Below are 17,563 nucleotides of genomic sequence, written 5' to 3'. Positions count from 1 at the left end.
CCTGCGTGGCTCAGACCTTCCTCCCTTTGGAATCGAGTGCAAATCCTCACCTTCTTTGTAAGTCAGATCTCTTCCTTCTTTGTGTGACATCGGATACTACTCCATTTGCATTTTGGCAAAGAGCTGCTGAGTTTTGATCATAGATGGAATGTGACCGTCCATCTCATCTGGGAAGAGGACAGACTAATCGGAAAGATCCGGGGAGGGTTCACTAAACTGTGCTCTACAACAGACTAAATTGGGCAGAGACAAGAGACAGGTACAGGGAAGCAGCAGGTAGAAGTGACAGATTCACAGAGAGGAGTATCAAGTCAGCAAGGAGATTGTACATCAACAGAAAGAACAAGGTCACGTCTGCCTGGTAGCTGACATGCCGGGGCTGGAGAAATGCATATTCCTGGTTCTGTCTGCCACTGAGTTCATTCTGGGGATGCTGGGGAATGGTTTCATAGTGTTGGTCAATGGCAGCAGCTGGTTCAAGAACAAGACAGTCTCTTTGTCTGACTTCATCATCACTAACCTGGCTCTCTCCAGGATCGTTCTGCTGTGGATTCTCTTGGTTGATGGTGTTTTAATGGTGTTCTCTTCCAAAGTACATGATGAAGGGATAGTGATGCAAATTATTGATATTTTCTGGACATTTACAAACCACCTGAGCATTTGGCTCGCCACCTGTCTCAGTGTCCTCTACTGCCTGAAAATCGCCAGTTTCTCCCATCCTACATTCCTCTGGCTCAAGTGGAGAGTTTCCAGGGTGGTCGTACACATGATTTTGGGTGCCCTGTTCTTATCGTGTGTCAGTGCCATGTCTCTGATCCAGGAATTTAAGATCTATTCTGTTCTCAGTGGGATCGATGGCACAGGGAATGTGACTGGGCACTTTAGAAAGAAAAGAAATGAATACAAAGTGATCCATGTTCTTGGGACTCTGTGGAACCTCCCTCCGCTAATTGTGTCTCTGGCCGCCTACTTTCTGCTCATCCTGTCCCTGGGGAGACACATGCAGCAGCTGCAGCAAAGCGGCATCAGCTGCAGCAAAGCGGCATCAGCTCCAGAGATCCAAGCACTGAGGCCCACCAGAAAGCCATCAAAATCATCATCTCTTTCCTCTTTCTCTTCCTGCTTTACTTTCTGGCCTTTTTGATTACAACATCCAGTTATTTCATCCCAGGAACCGAGATGGTTAATATAATCGGAGAAGTAGTTACAATGTTTTATCCTGCTAGCCACTCATTCATTCTCATTCTGGGAAACAACAAGCTGAAGCAGACGTTTGTGGAGATGCTGTGGTGTGAGCCTGGCCATCTGAAGCCTGGGTTCAAGGGACCTTTTGCCCCATAGAGTGACCAAGAGCACAGGTGGGAGCCTGGGAGTCCTTCGGTCTGGCTGAAGACTAAGGGTTCTTCCTGACCTTCCATGGCACCAGTTCTGTGACATGAGTAGGACAGAGACCCGACTGCATTGCTTGGCCCACTGGGGACACATCTCATGGCTTCTTTTTGTATGGTTGTTTTGGAGCGAGGGAAACAGTCTCTGGAAAATGTCAATATAGTAAGAACACTCTCACTGTATAGATGTGCAGTTGTGTTTTAGTAGCTATCCACGTAATGAGCTGGTTCCTAGCTTTAACTTCACGTTTATACTGATAGTGGTGAGCTGATGTAAATAAAACAGTGTAGTGGGGCCTAAGGGAAAGAGCAAGAGCTTTGCAGTTCCTCAGACTCGGGTTTGAATTCTAGTTCTGTCCATTTCCAAGACTTTTGGCCTTTGGTGAATTACTTTCATTTAGTTTCTGATCCTGTCTTCCCTCATTTTAAAATGCGGACTGTGACACTGACCTCACAGGGTCCCTGAGACTCAGGAGGCCACGTGGCCCAGCGTACTGTGTAAAGCCCTCGCTTGGCGAAGCTCGTATCGTGACTAACAGTGAAGTGTGCAGCAGGAGCAGTTCCCACAGGAGACAAGTTTCCACACATCCACTGTGTGAGGACAAAAGCGATGGAATGAGAATCAAGACCCTTGGCTGTTAGGCTCCTGTCCAGTCTGGTGGTGGTCATTTTACTTCCATAGTCCTGGCATTCCTTTATCATTTGGCTGAAGTAAATTGCCAAGTAATTTTTTTATTTTTTAGATCGGGCAAAGGTCTAAGCAGTTTTTTTCTTTTTAAACTAACCAATATGTATATGAGTTTTGGAAACTTGAGAGTTTTATAAAAAAAATAAAATAAGCAGTGTTTATAAGTTCAGTACATTTTTTTAATAAGTTACACAGGCATCGATTTATTTCCTATCACTGAACAGTGTCAAGAAGTCAATGAGAATGTTATTACTTACGATCATGAAGAATTCTGACTCATGAGTGTGTATAGTTAGGTCCTGTGGCAAATCTGAATCCAGCTTTCTGTCGCTAATGGGGCTGTCAGGTGTAGAGTGTGGTGGCTATGAATCGGCCCTGAAGGCAGACAACCTGGGTTCTAGCCCCGACCCCTGTGAGCTGGGTGACTTTGGGGAAGTTTCTTCACTTCTCTCTATTTCACCTTCTTCATTTGTAAAATGGGACTAGTCATAGTATGTTGCTGTTAGGGTTGCTGGAAGGAGTGAGTGAGTTACCAGAGGAGTACTGGGGATGTACTGTATGGTGACTAATATAACAAAATAAAAATTATAAAAAAAAGAAAAAGAAAAAAAGAAAAGTGCTTAGAGTCCCAGGTGGAGTAAACAATAACTATTGCTGTTATTGTTATTTTGTGGAATGAGTGAGATTTTGACATAGCCTTAAGGATCACCATACTACTTGGCATTTGGTCATATGTAACCAGAAATGAATTCGGGGACTGTTCTGGGATTTATGTATTCATTATTTAAAGTTACAGGAATAAATGTCTTTTGGCCTGCACTGTTTTCAAATTGATACCTGCTTCTTGAAGCTGCTAGGAAAACTCCTAATTCTAACAAAGTTCTCTTTCAGAAAGGTATCTGTTGAAACTTAAAATAATTGTTTAATATTCATTCATAATTCACTAAAATATAGGGATTCTGAAATGGGTACTTTTGTAATTAATGAAAATCTGTGCTGCTTTCCAGCACAGGGACTTTGAACTATGGAAATCGATGCTGTCTTGATTGGCATCTGCTTTGTTTAACCCAGATCCCCACTCTTGAATTCATTGTCACCCACTCTTGAACACTTGCTGCTGCTTTCTGTCACTTTGACGACTTCTCTGTTTAGCTCTGACCTTCCGGTTCTTTAGTCCTTAATCTGAATTCCGGATTCTGCCTTCTAGTTTAGGTGTGGGGGCTTTTCTCTCTTTTAATTGAATGTAACATCTTCCTGGAGATTTTGGCTTAGCTGCTTTTTGGTTCTTGGTGCCTTTGGCTCACTTCTGAAGAATCCCTCCCTTCTGTTCCCACTGTGGCTCCATTAAATCTTACCCTAACCTAACAGATTCAGATACGGTGCAGTGAACAGGCTGAAGTTACGACTATTAGTCGTTTCACTGGAGTGTGGGTGGAAACAGAATTCTGAGTGGAAGCGTGTTGTGGTTGTCCAATTGGCTGAGTGCAGATTACCTTCCCCGAGAGTAAATGAAATCAGATTCATATGTGCGGCATCCCCAACTGCTCCTGGTTCTTCTTTGGAGAAATTTGGAGGTGGCTCCAGGAAAATATCAGACTCTGTTATATGACATCAGGTGTCTGTGGACTGCCATTAATCAAAGTGAGGGGTGAGAGTGGGGACATGAGTCTGGGTGGTGGGTGAATTGCTGAGGAAAGGAGTCTTATCTGTTGCTAGAGGCACAATGCTGGGAAGTTCTGGCTATTTTGGAGAGGACCTGGTCTTCTAATTAGAGGGGGAGTACCTAATCTGCCAGCTCTGTTTTTTTTTTTTTTTCCAAGATTTTATATATTTATTTGAGAGAGAGAGGGAGAGAGAGAGCACGAGTAGGGGGAGGGGCAGAGGGAGAGAGAAAAGCAACTTGAGGCTCAATCCCAGGACCCTGGAATCATGATCTGGGCTGAAGGCAGATGCTTGACTGACTGAGCCACCCAGGTGCCCCCAGCAGCTCTTCAGTGAGTCCCAGTAACTGGGGAAGAATTACCTAATACCTCAGGCCCTGTTTTGAGGAACCCTGAAAGGCCATCTTGTTTGTTTTATTTCAATGAATTAGTTTTAGTTACTAAAATCCCTTAAGACTCTCAAATCCAGTTGTTTCATGAACAAGGGACCAGGGCATGGCTTTCCCCCACTGTGATCAGGTTCCTTGGGTCTAAGTATGGGGATGAGAATTGTCCGTGCATTTGGAGTCCAATTCCAAGCTTGTTGTGTTCCCAAGGCCGCCTCTCTCAAATACATGTGTTTTTCAGTGCATCACTTGTAAACTGCTTTCGGTGTATTAACACATGAATCAACAGCAACTTATGACAGTAGCTCATGAGATCGTCCAGTTTTCCATCAGAGGCCCCTACTTCTCATTTTTAGTGTTCTCTGAACTCTTGGGCCAAGTTCACAGATCCTGATCGTTGATGCGATTGAGCTGCAGTTTGGGTGTAGAAGGATCATAAATGACAATAAATAAACAACAAAACTGAAAAAAAAAAAAAAAACCAAAGCCATTCCAACTTTCCTCAAACAGTTTCAGTGTCTGCCAATGCCCTTTGCCTTAAATAATATCCCTGATATTTCCCAACAGTTGATGAACAGAGCTGTCTAGATCTTGAAGTTGTGTTGTGATTTTCTTGCCTTGGGATATGTGGAAGACAAAGTCTGATATTCTGTCGATATCCTGCAAGAAGTTCTGTTTTAAGAAAACAAAAATAACCTCAAAACTCCAACAACTGCTGATGACAGTTGTGTTATTTTCTGGTGTTTCTACATTTTGCTGGACTAGAAAAATGTATGGTATAGGGGCTAAGAGTGTTATTTCTGGAGCCTAACACATTGGATTCAGATCCAGACCTCATCACTTATTAGATGCATGATCTTTGGCAAATTACTAAACCTCCTTGGACTTCAGTTCCCTTCACTATAAAATAGGTAATTCTATAAAATATCTCATAGGATCGGTGTGAGGATTAAGTAAGACAATGCATGTAAATTATTTTAGCAACTAAAGCTTAGTAACTACACAAAAAAAATCAGCTACTAGCATTTTAGCTTATCAGGGGTTGAGCCCGGAGAATGTGCCTCATGGAGTTCTAGTCTTATGACAGTGTATCCGTGGAGTTGTTGCTGGTGGTATAAGAGGACATGATCTAAGTGAAAGCCTGCTTCTTCGGGTCCCCTGGGGAAGGCTGGAGGAAGAAGAGGGAGACAGAAGAGGGAGGGCAGGTGAGAGTCCAGATTTCCCCTCTCTTTGAGAACTACTTCAAAGCTCCCAGGTGTGGTCAGTGGGAGCAAAACACAGGCACCGACTCAGCCCCAAATGCAGGTGGGGCAAGCAGCACCCAAGGTACAAGGACCTTTCCTTGGAAGCCTGAGGAGACAAGGACACTGAGGGAGAGAGAGGACATGACATTTCTCTGACACCACGAGTTAGCATTAATCTCCACCCCTCTCCCCGTACACCCGGACCCTAATTAAAGGGGAGAAGCATAGCATGGGGACGATGTCTCAGATTTAAAATTTTAAATCTAAAGAGACTGAAAGTTTTTCTGAAGACATTCATTATCTCATTGAATTAAACACTTACCCCCAACCAGCAGATAGGGGCTCAGGAGAAAAACTATATTACCTTTAGACAAAATTAAGAACTTTGTTTTTTTCCTGCACATATGAGTTTGCCGAGTGAATACATTTTGTTGATCTCCCTATAATGAAATTGTCAGTGCAACTTGGTGGAGCTGGCCAGATGACCAGAGCAGTATTTCCAGGTTAACTCTGAAAAATATTTTTTCAGAAGCTCATGAGTAGAGTTTCTCTGTGTGTTCTGGCTAGCCTCGATACCCATGTGTTGCTAAGTAGGGTACTTACAGCCAGAGAGGGAGATTTCTGAACTTTTTTTGGTTGCTCAGGTTTGTACGCTTACTGCCCATCTAGCAGATCTCTTTGAAAAAGGGATGGGTTCCTGTTGGCTGCCAGATGCTGCTGGGTATTCTAGGCATAAATAAATGTCTCACATCATTTTGATTCTGGCTCATCTTGATTCCAGTTCATTTGTTTATACTGCAGACATTTATCTGACAGCCACTTTGCACCAAACACTATATTAGACGTCAGTTGCTGTTCCCAAAAATAACACACCTAGTGGGCAATAAAGACACTCAAGTATTTCATCTTTGCGTCACTGAAACAAAGGCTTCAGATACGATGAAGGGTTCTGGCCCTGGTGATCTTTGTCTCTAGACTCCTTTTGTGACAGCCACAAACAGACACTGCTCTGTTCTGCTGCTGAGATCCACCACTGCAGGGCCATACTTCCTGGAGGCTGCTCTCAGCCAGGGCTGGAGCCCCGTGAAGTGCCAAGACAGGTCTAGTCCTCTGAGACAGGAGGCTCGAGGGCCCCTCCCGAACGCTCCCCTTACACCCTTTGTTTTCCCTTCACATAGCACCGGAAACACTGAGCTCTGGTTTTTTGTCTGTCCACTATTCTGTGTGTGTGTTTGTGTGTGTGTGTTTAAACTTATTTATTTGAGAGAGAGAAAGAGAGCGAGCATGAGCAGGAGGGGCAGAAGGAAGGGGAGAGAGAATCCCAAGCAGACTCTGTGATGAGCGCAGAGCGAGATGCAGGGCTTGATCTCACAACCCTGAGATCTCGATCTGAGCCGAAAGCGAGAGTTGGACCCTTAACCGATTGCGCCACCCAGGTGGCCCATTTCTGTGTGTTTTTTGAAGGCAGGATGTGCTGTGGGTGGTTCTCTATTTTCCTGGCACCTAACATAGTGCCTGACTGATGACAACAGTTTATTGAGTGAATGAACCAATGAGGGCAATGGTGGAAAGAGCTCAGTCTCAGAGAGACCTTACACCTTAGCCACTGATTTTCCCTGCTGTCTCCCAGTCATTTACTTTCTCTCATCTTCATTCTCCTCACCTCTAATAGGGATAACCGTATCTTCCTTCTAGAACTGTTTTAAGGATTAACTGAGTTTTAAGATACCTGGTGCACTGTCGGGAACAGAGTAAGCACTAAAAACAGCCCAAGAAGTGGAAATTTCCTTCCTTCTATGTTCCCTGAGCAACATTAGTACTCTGTTGAAAACAGCTCACAGTTTGTAATTCCCATTTATTCATGACCGATCTCATTCTTCAAAGCCTTCATCAAATAAGCTAAATCATCCTTTTGCTTTGACTGTTTGCCTTAAAGTTTTCCCAACAGATCTGCCAGATGAATCTAGAGCTTGGACTCATGACTACTGTGCACCCACCACCAGTGGGGCTTCCTGGGCTCCAGTAAATAGTAAGACTTACGAGGCTGTCTCAGGCTTCTGGCACTGGTCTACTCAGGTGGATATGGTTCAGGGATCTGGCTTATGAGCAGGGCAGTGTCAGCCCTTCCTCTTTTGCAGAGTCCTTGCTGCGGCCATAGAGCCGGGGTACTAGAAGAGATCCACGGTGGTATAGGGGTGGGACTGTCCTAAAAAGATTGATGTCCCAAAGGTGCCAATTTCTCTTGTAATAATTTCATAGACATAGCTGCCAAGGTTGAGTCAAAGGACACATACATCAGGGGTGCTTGGGTGGCTCAGTTGGTTAAGCATCTGCCTTCGGCTCAGGTCATGATCTCAGGGTCCTGGGATGGGGCCCCACATCAGGCTCTCTGCTCAGCAGGGAGCCTGCTGCTCCCTCTCCCTCTGTCCCTCCCCCTGCTTATGCTCTTTCTCTCTCAAATAAATGAATAAAAATCTTTAAAAATAAAAAATAGAATAAAAAAAATAACACACACATCAGAAGAGTCACCACACTCAAAGAAGCCCTAAGCAGGGAGTATCTGTAAGATATTTATATTTAACTTAGGGTAAAATTCTCATGCAGAGGGAGAGAGGGTTTTGTTAATGCATTTCCCATATTGACCTTTACAGAAACAACATCTGACAGAAGCCGTGTGCTCACTGGGGACCCTAGCCAACACGATCACATCTTAATTATAGTGCCTCCTGCTGCTGGCCCCAACAACATTGTATATCACATTTTGAATAGGGTCTCTTGCTGCCCAGTAGTGGGTTCCCCCACCCCTTTTGGAACATTTAATTCTATATCTTACTCCATATTATTTATTCTATTTAAATATGATATTCATAGTATTTTAACTTAATTACTTTAATGCAGTAATCTATTTTATAAATAATTAAGTGGAAATATGTGCTATGATATAATCTTCCCTTCCATTGCTTTGCTTGTTCACTGTGTTTGCCTGGTTAACTGATCTGGGCATGCTTCTGTCATGTGCCTCTAAGCTTTATACAAATGCTTTTATCAGCCCCTTGGCTCCAGCTCGGGGAATCCCTCCAGGCTTACTTTCCTGTCACCTGTCTTAAAGGGCCCCATGAATGTACTCCCTCTTCTGGACCTGGTGGTCTTCATATCTTAGCTGCTTCTGTTCGTCTATTCTATTCTATTCTATTCTATTCTATTCTATTCTATTCTATTCATCTCTTTGTATTTCTGTTCCCATACAAAGTAACAGGACTTTGTATGCTTTATTTTGATGCTAGTTTGGTAACCTATATGTGGCTGCATTGAAGTTTGCAACTAGAGTGCCCCCAACTGCTAGAGAAGATAAGAGATGCCATACTCTTGAGCTCACTCATAGTCTTCGATAATATAATTTGCCTCTTACTGTGCCCTTTCCTGTCTGAGAAATTAGAGGAATCAGGCAATGAGATGCAAAACTATAGCTACAGCATTACTGTGTATTTGGGATCAGGGTACTTTGATTTGCAGCTAAATACCTAAGAAGAAATAGCCACATGTGATCTAAGCATAAACCCACGTCTATAAAGGAAACACATGAAATGACTGACATCTTTTCCAAGCAAAGCATAGCACAGCAAATGATTATGGCACAAATGTATGTGACTGGTGAGGGAATGCAAAGTAAAGCAATCATCCTGATAGATGGAATAATTGTGAAAAGGTTCTCTTGAGGAAGAGTGAAGTCCTTGAACTTGGTCTTTTTGTAACTGTGAATCACCAGAGATGCTCAGGGATGGACGAGTAACATTGGCACCGCCAGAATGACAGATGGAGAAAATAGGGCTGCAGCGTCAACAGGTTACAGGGGAGAAGAGAAGCTGAACTTCAGTAATCCACCGATGTGTGAATGAGGGTGGGTGGGTAAGAGTGAAGCCTGGGAATTCCCATCTTCTGGGGTTGCTATGAAGCCATGAAGCTTCATTCCCTGTGAAGCAGGGACAGAGACATTGCGGGACAGGAGTTCTGTCATTTGGATTTGAAGTCCCTGGAGCCTTCCATAACTCCTCCCTCCAGCTGTCCTTCTCTTGGCAGAGTGGACTCCCAGGTTCACTGGGGCTGTTTTAATTAGGCATTTCTAAGAAAAACAGGATATGAATGAAGAAATAGTAATGCAATCCTGGGAAGATTTGCATCTCAGGAAAAGCAGCTGGTTTTTAGACCATTAATGGCTCATTTGCCACACTGGAGACAATTAGAAAAGGAATGTCCTTTCTGGCTGGGTCCTGGCGCCTACTTGCACTTCTCAGTATTCCTCCTGTTCCCAGTGTCCAAACCACAGCTGCTAAGTTCTCAATGAGGAAAGATGCTTCAGATACTCTTTTTCTCTGCCATTATTGTCTCAGCAATTTTGAATTTTGCAGGACTCATTGTAAATCTGTTTATCGCAGTGGTCAATTATCGGACTTGGCTCAAAAGCTCCAGAATCTCCTCTTCTAATAGGATCCTCTTCAGCTTGGGCATCACCAGGTTTCTTATGCTGGGACTGTTTCTACTCAACATCATCTACTTCTTAATCTCCCCAAATGTGGAAAGGTCAGTGCACTTATCCACTTTTTTCCTGATGTGTTGGATGTTTTTGGACTCTAATAGTCTCTGGCTTGTCACCTTGCTCAATGCCTTGTACTGTGTGAAGATTACGGACTTCCATCACGCACTATTTCTCCTGCTGAAACGAAGTCTCTCCCTAAAGATCCCCAGGCTGCTGCTAGCCTGTGTGCTGATTTCTGCCTTCACCACTCTCCTGTATGTTGTGCTCAGACAGACATCATGCTTTCCTGAATTTGTGCCGGGGAGAAACGGTACAGGATGTGACATCAGTGAGAGCGTCTTGTCTTTGGTGATCTCTTTGGTCTTGCGCTCATTTCTCCAGTTCATCATTAATGTGACTTCTGCTTCCTTGTTAATACATTCCTTGAGGACACACATACAGAAGATGCAGAGAAACGCCACGATTTTTTGGAATCCCCAGACTGAAGCTCATGTGGGCGCTATGAAACTCATGACCTGTTTCCTCATCCTGTACATTCCCTATTCAGTTGCTACTCTGCTACATTATTTCCCTTTTGTTGGGATGGATTTGGGAGCCAAATCCATCTGCATGGTTATTTCCACCATTTACCCTCCAGGACATTCTGTTCTCATTATTCTCACACATCCTAAACTGAAGACAAAAGCAAAGGAGATTCTTTGTTTCAACAAGTGGTAGAATTTCAATAGTAAATAGTGGCTGGAGTCATGTCACGGTTTGGGAGAGCGATTTTCTCTGGGAGCAGCTTTCCTAGCCGTCTGTGGAATTCATTCTTGTAATTGCTGATCTGACCTCCTTGGCCTTTGAGTGCCTGTATTTCAGTGTATTCTGCAATTAAAAAATTTTAAAATATTAGGCATTTTTTCCCTAAAGAACTTGTTTAAGACATTACTGATCATGTAGTTTGCATGGGTGTTGCATGCCTGGCTAGTGGAAGTCACTACATTGTTCCACGGGCTGCTGGAGTATAAGGGGGAGTTCCCCCAAATTAAGCAATAGATTATAGTTCACATCGTTAGTTAAATCTTTGAGGTTTAGCTGAGGAGCCCTGCGTAAGGGCTTAGCAATGAATGGGTGCATCGTCATCAGCAGGCACTAGACTGGCTTAAAACATAGCAAGAGGATGCAAAGAGCAACGGAAGAAAATAAAGTTTTAGAAAAGAGAAGAAAGAGAAAGACGAAAGGGAACAGTATATATACTTGTGGTAGGTGTACAGAAAAAGAACCCTCACCCTGCTGGGTCACAGTCACTGAGCTATTATTACCAAGAAACTCTAGGACTACATTTCGAGGTTTGTTCTGGAAAGAAGGGAAGGGCCAGAGTTAATGGGTGGAAGGAAGTGATTAGTATGAAAGAAACCCAATCCAGGATAGTTCCAAGGATCTCAAAATCCAGGGAGCCAGCCTGAGGTCAAAAGCAAGTGCCAGGGGCACTTGGGTGGCTCAGTCGGTTAAGCATCTGGCTTCAGCTCAGGACATGATCTTGGGGTCCTGGGATAGAGCCCGGCATTGGGCTGCCTGTTTAGCAGGCAGTCTGCTTCTCCTTCTGTGTGTGCTCGCTCTCTCGCTGTCTCTCAAATAAGTAAATAAAATCTTAAAAAAAAAAAGCAAGTGCCAAATAGTGAAATTAACACAATCTGAATATAACTTTACAAAAGATTATACCGTGTCATGTAATACGGAATTCCGGGGAAAGCCAAGAGTTTACCAGTCCAATGGCTTGCTAGTGGGAGCATCGGACTTTTGGTGAATATATGTCATCTGCTTATGAATTTATGTACTAAGTTGTATGGCCACTGCACAATTCTTCAGGAGAATAATCTTATTTTCTAGAGGGGAGGGAGTTGAGACAGCAGGACTGGCTACAGAGGAACAGAAATTTGAAGATGGAATATTGATCAGTTTTGGAATGGGAATTGGGGATAATAATTTATATTTATACAGTTTTTTGTATTTATAAAATATGTATGTAACATTTACAGATCTCAAAGTAGATAATCTTACTAAAATAACATTCTCTTTATTAAAAAAGAAAAAAATGAGAAATCTCCAAATATTACAGATTACCTGATTTTTGGGTAGAGTTTTTAGCAATGTTGTAGGTTTGGAGTTTTGCTGCTTCCAAATGCTCTGCCACTAAATACTTATTAACCAGGAATTTAAACATTTTCGAGTCTTTCTTTAAGATGTGAGAACTTATAGGCTCTCTAATAAACAATATCCTGTACCTCCCTATATTCTCTGCCTATTCAGGGAAGGGAGGGATGTTTTAAACTCTGTTAAGAAGAGGCACTCTCTGAAATGAAGGGTGGGTGCCAGGGCAGTGTCTGTATGACATCATGAAACAACACTGTAAGCAGCTGTAGCTCGGGCACTTTGCCATTTAACTTTGGACGGCTAAAGCCCAGTATTGTCGGAGCTACATTTTCACATGTGGTTTTATTGGTTCCTCACAACTTCGTGGAGAATGTTGGTATTACCCGTCATACAGATGACAAAATTGAGGCACAAACAGGTATTATAAATGGCTCATAAACTAAGAAGGGGTAGATTCAGGGTTCCAATTTATCTTCTGATTCTAAAATCCAATTCTTTTTAAACTATATCACAAGGTGGATGGAAAGACTGGGAGAATGCCCAGTTATAAAGCTTTATCTTCTAGGACAAGAATAAAATATTCAAGGGGTGCTGAGTGGCTCAGTCAGTTATGCTTCTGCCTTTGGCTCAGGTCATGATCCCCGGGTCCTGGGACCAAGTCCTGCATCGGGCTCCCTGCTCAGCAGGAAATCTGCCTCTCCTTCTGCACCCTCCCCTGCTCGTGCTCTCTCTCTCTCTTTCAAATAAAAAAGTATATATACATGCACATATGTACATGTATATATAATTAATATAACATTAATGTTGTATAATATAATAATATTATTTAGGGAGGAGATATAAAAATCTTATAGGTGCTCAGTTTCCTTAGGTGAAATAAATGTGATACCATGTAGATAGATAGTAGGCTTTTAAGCCTGAAATTTAGGTGAGATGTGTGTATATATATGTATGTGTGTATCAATTTTAAATTTTTTATTATTTTATGTTTTCATCATGGTAAGTGTTCTCTTTAATTGCCGTCACCTATTTCACCCATCCCCCCACCCACTTCCCCTCTGGTAACCATCAGTTTGTTCTCTATAGTTAAGAGTCTATTGGTTTGTCTTGTCTCTCTCTCTTTTTTCCCCTTTGCTCATCTGTTTTCTTTAATTGCACATGAGTGAAATCATATGATATTTGTCTTTCTGTGATTTATTTCACTTAGCATTATACTTTCTAGATTCATCCATGTTGGTTGCAAATGGCAAGATTTCATTTTTTATGGCTGAATAATATTCCATTGTAGATAATATATACTGTATCTTCTTTATCCATTCATATATCGATGGACCCTTGTGCTGCTTCCATAGTTTGGCTGTTGTAAATAAATAATGCTGCAATAAAAGTGGGGGTGAATGTATACCCTTGAATTAGTGTTTTTGTATTTTTTTGGATTAATACCTAGTAGTGGAATTGCTGGGTCATATGGTAATTAAATCTTTAATTTTTTGAGGACCCTCCATACTGTTTGCACAGCAGCTGTACCAGTTTGCATTCCCACCAACAGTGCACGAGGGTTGGTTCCATTTTCTCCACATCCACGCCAACACCTGTTGTTTGTGTTGCTGATTTTAGCCATTCTGTCAGGTGTGAGGTGATATCTCATGGTAATTTTGATTTGCATTTCCCTGATGATGAGTGATGTTGAGCATCTTTTCATGTGTCTGTTTGTCATCTGGATGTCTTTGGAGAAATGTCTGTTCATGTCTTCTGCCCATTTTTTAATTGGATTATTCGTTTTTTGGGTGTTGAGTTTCATCAGTTCTTTATATATTTTGGTTACTAACCCTTTATCAGATATGTCATTTGCAAATATCTTCTCCCATTCTGTAGGTTGCCTTTTAGTTTTGTTGACTGTTTCCTTCCCTGTGCAGAAGCTTTTTGTTTTAGGTGAGATATTTTTTAAACTAAAAATATAGCAACATTAAAGAAGAAACTGTTTTTCAACTTATTTTGAATGTTGCAATGTGGAAAGGAATAGGCCAATAGAAAGCTGACAGGAAAGTGGATACAATTCACATCCGAACGAAATGAAATTCTTATGCATTCCAAGGATTTTTACCTTTTCATCTCCAAACCTTAAAAAATTTTGAGTATAGTTGACACACAATGCTACATTAGCTTCAGGTGTACAACATAGTGATTTGACAAATTTATACATTATGCTGGAAGCCTGTACCTCCCACTCCCCTTCACCCATTTTTCCCACCCCCCCCCCAACCATCAGGTTGTTCTCAGTGTTTATGGGTCTTCTAAATCAAGGATTTTAGGAGTTCCTTTATATTGCCTGAATTTTGCTTAAACAGACGGGACTTTGGGCTCCCATTGTTACTAGGATTCTGTTGATGAGCCATTTTCAGTTGTTTTAATTATTTAAAAAACAAACGAAAGAAGGGTTTAGAAGAAGGAGGCATTAGTCTTTTAAAGCACGAATTGAATGTAACTTTTAAGTTAACCTTAAATGCCAGAGTCTTCAGGTGAAACTGAAGCTTACTGAAGGCATTTAAAATAATTTTTTTTCTTCTTTTTTTGAAGTTAGAGCTGGAGCTGGAGCCTCTAGTCTCGCCCATTGCTTCTCAAGGAAGGCTGGAGAGGGGAGAAGAAGTTAGGGTCTGTTGGGAATTCTTTTTGAATTTTGTGTGCCCTGCCTCCCATTTCTCTGGGGTGTGGGAGTAGAGGGGGAAGTGGTAGTTTGACAAAAGTCCCTAGGGCTTTGGGTAATTGGCCCATGGCCAGTTTTATTCCCTGAGAAGTGAAGTGTGAAAGGGAACTGTGAGAATTTGCCTGGCAAGGAAATTAACAAGGAAGTGATATAAGTTAATGGAGGTTGGGTGGGGAGAGGGAGGGAGAGGGGGTCCAGGGTAAGGATAACAGCAGGGAAGGGGCAGAGATTGCACACCATCTTCCCTTAGCTAAGTGGGGTGGGTGTGGGGTCCGGCTTCTGGGGAAGCACCAATATTATTAACCTGTCAGGACTACTGGGTTGTTCTCTGGGGGATGGCTGTGGGCTATATAGGGCCTGAGAAAGGCTTGACTGTGACTCTGTGTCTGTAGGAAGGAGCGAGAGGCCCTGGGTAGATGACCTGATGCATGTGTACCTTGCTTGCAAATGAGGTGTCTACACACAGGTCCACATTTGATTTGCTTGATAATATTTCTGACCTATTTTAAATACAGGAAAATTATTTGTCTCAGTTTTGCTGCTTTTATAGTTGGGACAATGACTTTATAATGATGATCTGAATCCAGATATCGCAATAGGGGAAATAGTTAGAGATATTGCTATTGATACTACTCTCTAACTCCTACTTACCTCTCTATACTTCTGACTTCTATCAAAGGCCGAATCAGTCTCTCATCTTTATTCTTGCATTCCAGAAATTCTGATCATCTTCCTTAGAAGAAGCAACTCAGTTCATCCTGTATTTGCATACTGTGAATAATAGCAGACTTAAGGCACTCTCCTACTTTATTGAAGGGAGTGGTTTTGGAGAGAAATCAGATCCAGGGAAGGAACGAAAAGTAACGTTAATTAGGTAACGCTATTTTTTAGGCACCAGGCTGGGTAATTTCAGATGTCCTTTTATCTTTACAATAGCCCTGTGAGGCAAATCATACAATATCAGAATTTTTATAAAGAGGAATCTGAAACTCTGAGAAGTTAATTAACTGACTGGTTAAGGCCACGGCTGCTAACTGTTTGAGTTGGGAGGCAACCTCAAACCTGTCTGACTTTGAAGCACATTGCCTTTCTATGAATGGCCGCAAGTACTCCATTTGTAAGTTCTCCCCCCAGGGAGCTACTCCTGAGGTTTGTGCCCCCGCAGAGGGCTGGTGCTGACGTGCACCTGCAAAGCCCTTGGCTGTGGATGAGCAGATATCCAGAAGGCCGTGTCTGCCCTCTTTTTTGCCTGTTTCTTAGCATGATCTTACAATGTTATGGGAAAACTTTAGTCTCCTCTAGAAAAGCACAATTTTCAAACTGTTAAAAACATAATTTTTATACAAACAGCTTCATGTAACGGAGTTGTCTATAGCTTGTCAAAAATGAAGTTGTGATTTTTTATTTTGTTTTACAGAAAAGTTGCAAAAGGAGTTCAAGAGAGTTCCCAGATTCCCCTCACTTAGTTTTCCTGATGTTGACATCTTACATATCCTGGTGCACTGGCTCTCTACTCCTCCAAAGCCAAGTGCTCCCAGGTTCACGTTAGCACCAGCCCTCAGTGGGACACAAACTAGCACTAATGCATTAACTGTGAACTAAATAGAGCCTTCGTTCAGATTTTACCAGTTGTCATACTCACGTTCTTTTTCTCTTCCAGGATCCCAATCTAGGATCTGATGTTACATTTCATTGTCAGGTGTTCTTAATCTCTGCTGGTCTGTGGTGTTTCTCAATCATGCATTGTTTTCATGACCATAACAGTATTGAAGATTACAGTTCAAGCATTTTGTAAAATATCCCTCCATCTGGGTTTGTCTCATGTTTTTCTCATAGTTAGACTGGGGTTGTGGGCCTTTGGGGAAGAGTCCCAACAGAGATGAGGTGTCCTTCTCCTCATGTCACAGTGGGGGATATCTGATATCATCATGACTTCTCACTGGTCATGTTACCCTTGATTGCTTGGATAAGGTGGTGTCTGCTGGGTTTCTCCACTGCCCGGTTACTCTGTTACTCTGTTACTCTGTTACTCTGTTTCCCTTTCCAGAATCTCTCGTTTAGAAGTCTTAAAGTCCAGCTCACTCTCAAGAGAAGGGGAATTAAGCCTTGCCTTCTGGACTGTCTTACAACTTTTGTCTGCTGTACTTATCTCTCTCCCCAAATATTCATGCTTATGGAAAAATAGCTACTGTTTACTCTCATCTTCCAAGACACCCCCCCTCTGCCCTGGGATTTTTTGTCCATTCACTTTCATCCCCCCCCCCACCACATGCTGCTGATTCTTATCATCTTCCTCAAAGATTGTGATCCTTGCTGCATTTGGGTCATGACTGCACCCCTCCTCTTCCCTCTAAACACCTCCCACCAAGAGGCGGTGCTGACCCACAGAGCAAGAACCTCACCTCTTCATAAGGTGGTGGGGAGGGAAACTTTAAAGACTATGAATATATACAAATTTATAATTTCTGTTCCTGTTACATATGCTTATTAACAGTGTGTTTAATCTGTTCCATTTCTGCATGTCTGGGCTCATGCAGCTCATTAAGAGAATGACTGCTCAGGTTAACCGCTGCTACTAAAGAGTTGCCTCAGCACCGCCTAGTGGCAAAGCAGGTGCAGTTCTGGGAAGCACTGAAAATGGGTGCCTGTGAATAGGAGTACAAAATGTTTGAGTCCCCGAGATGTGTCAGATGGAGAATGGGGGAAGGAGGAATACTTAGTCTGGGAGCCTGGTGGAGGAGGGGCATTTTTTTGGGTGAAGGTGTCAGATCCGAGTTCTTTTTTTTTTTTTTAAATTAGGCTCTGTCTTCCTTTTATTTTTA

General features: G+C 42.5%; 2 protein-coding genes across 2 annotated transcripts; both read left to right on the top strand.

The window, feature by feature from the left end:
• The first annotated feature begins 318 nt into the window (after window positions 1-318).
• Window positions 319-4,731, top strand: TAS2R3 (taste 2 receptor member 3). Its single transcript, XM_008697330.2, is given in 2 exon segments — window positions 319-1,024; window positions 1,027-4,731. Coding segments are annotated over 2 exon segments (969 nt in total). The 5' UTR covers window positions 319-370; the 3' UTR covers window positions 1,342-4,731.
• Window positions 4,732-9,711: 4,980 nt separating this feature from the next.
• Window positions 9,712-11,344, top strand: TAS2R4 (taste 2 receptor member 4). Its single transcript, XM_008697329.2, has one exon. The coding sequence runs from the start codon at window positions 9,716-9,718 to the stop codon at window positions 10,616-10,618; it is 903 nt and encodes a 300-aa protein (XP_008695551.2). The 5' UTR covers window positions 9,712-9,715; the 3' UTR covers window positions 10,619-11,344.
• Window positions 11,345-17,563: the final 6,219 nt, after the last annotated feature.

Source organism: Ursus maritimus, unplaced genomic scaffold, assembly GCF_017311325.1.
Source record: "Ursus maritimus isolate PB19 unplaced genomic scaffold, ASM1731132v1 scaffold_3, whole genome shotgun sequence".
Classification (NCBI taxonomy): domain Eukaryota; kingdom Metazoa; phylum Chordata; class Mammalia; order Carnivora; family Ursidae; genus Ursus; species Ursus maritimus.
The sequence above is the reverse complement of the archived record's forward strand: the minus strand, read 5'-3'. Positions and strand labels throughout refer to the sequence as shown.

Coding starts and splice junctions, on each gene's coding strand:
- TAS2R4 (XM_008697329.2), top strand. CDS start 9,716: ATGCTTCAGATACTCTTTTTCTCTGCCATTATTGTCTCAGCAATTTTG.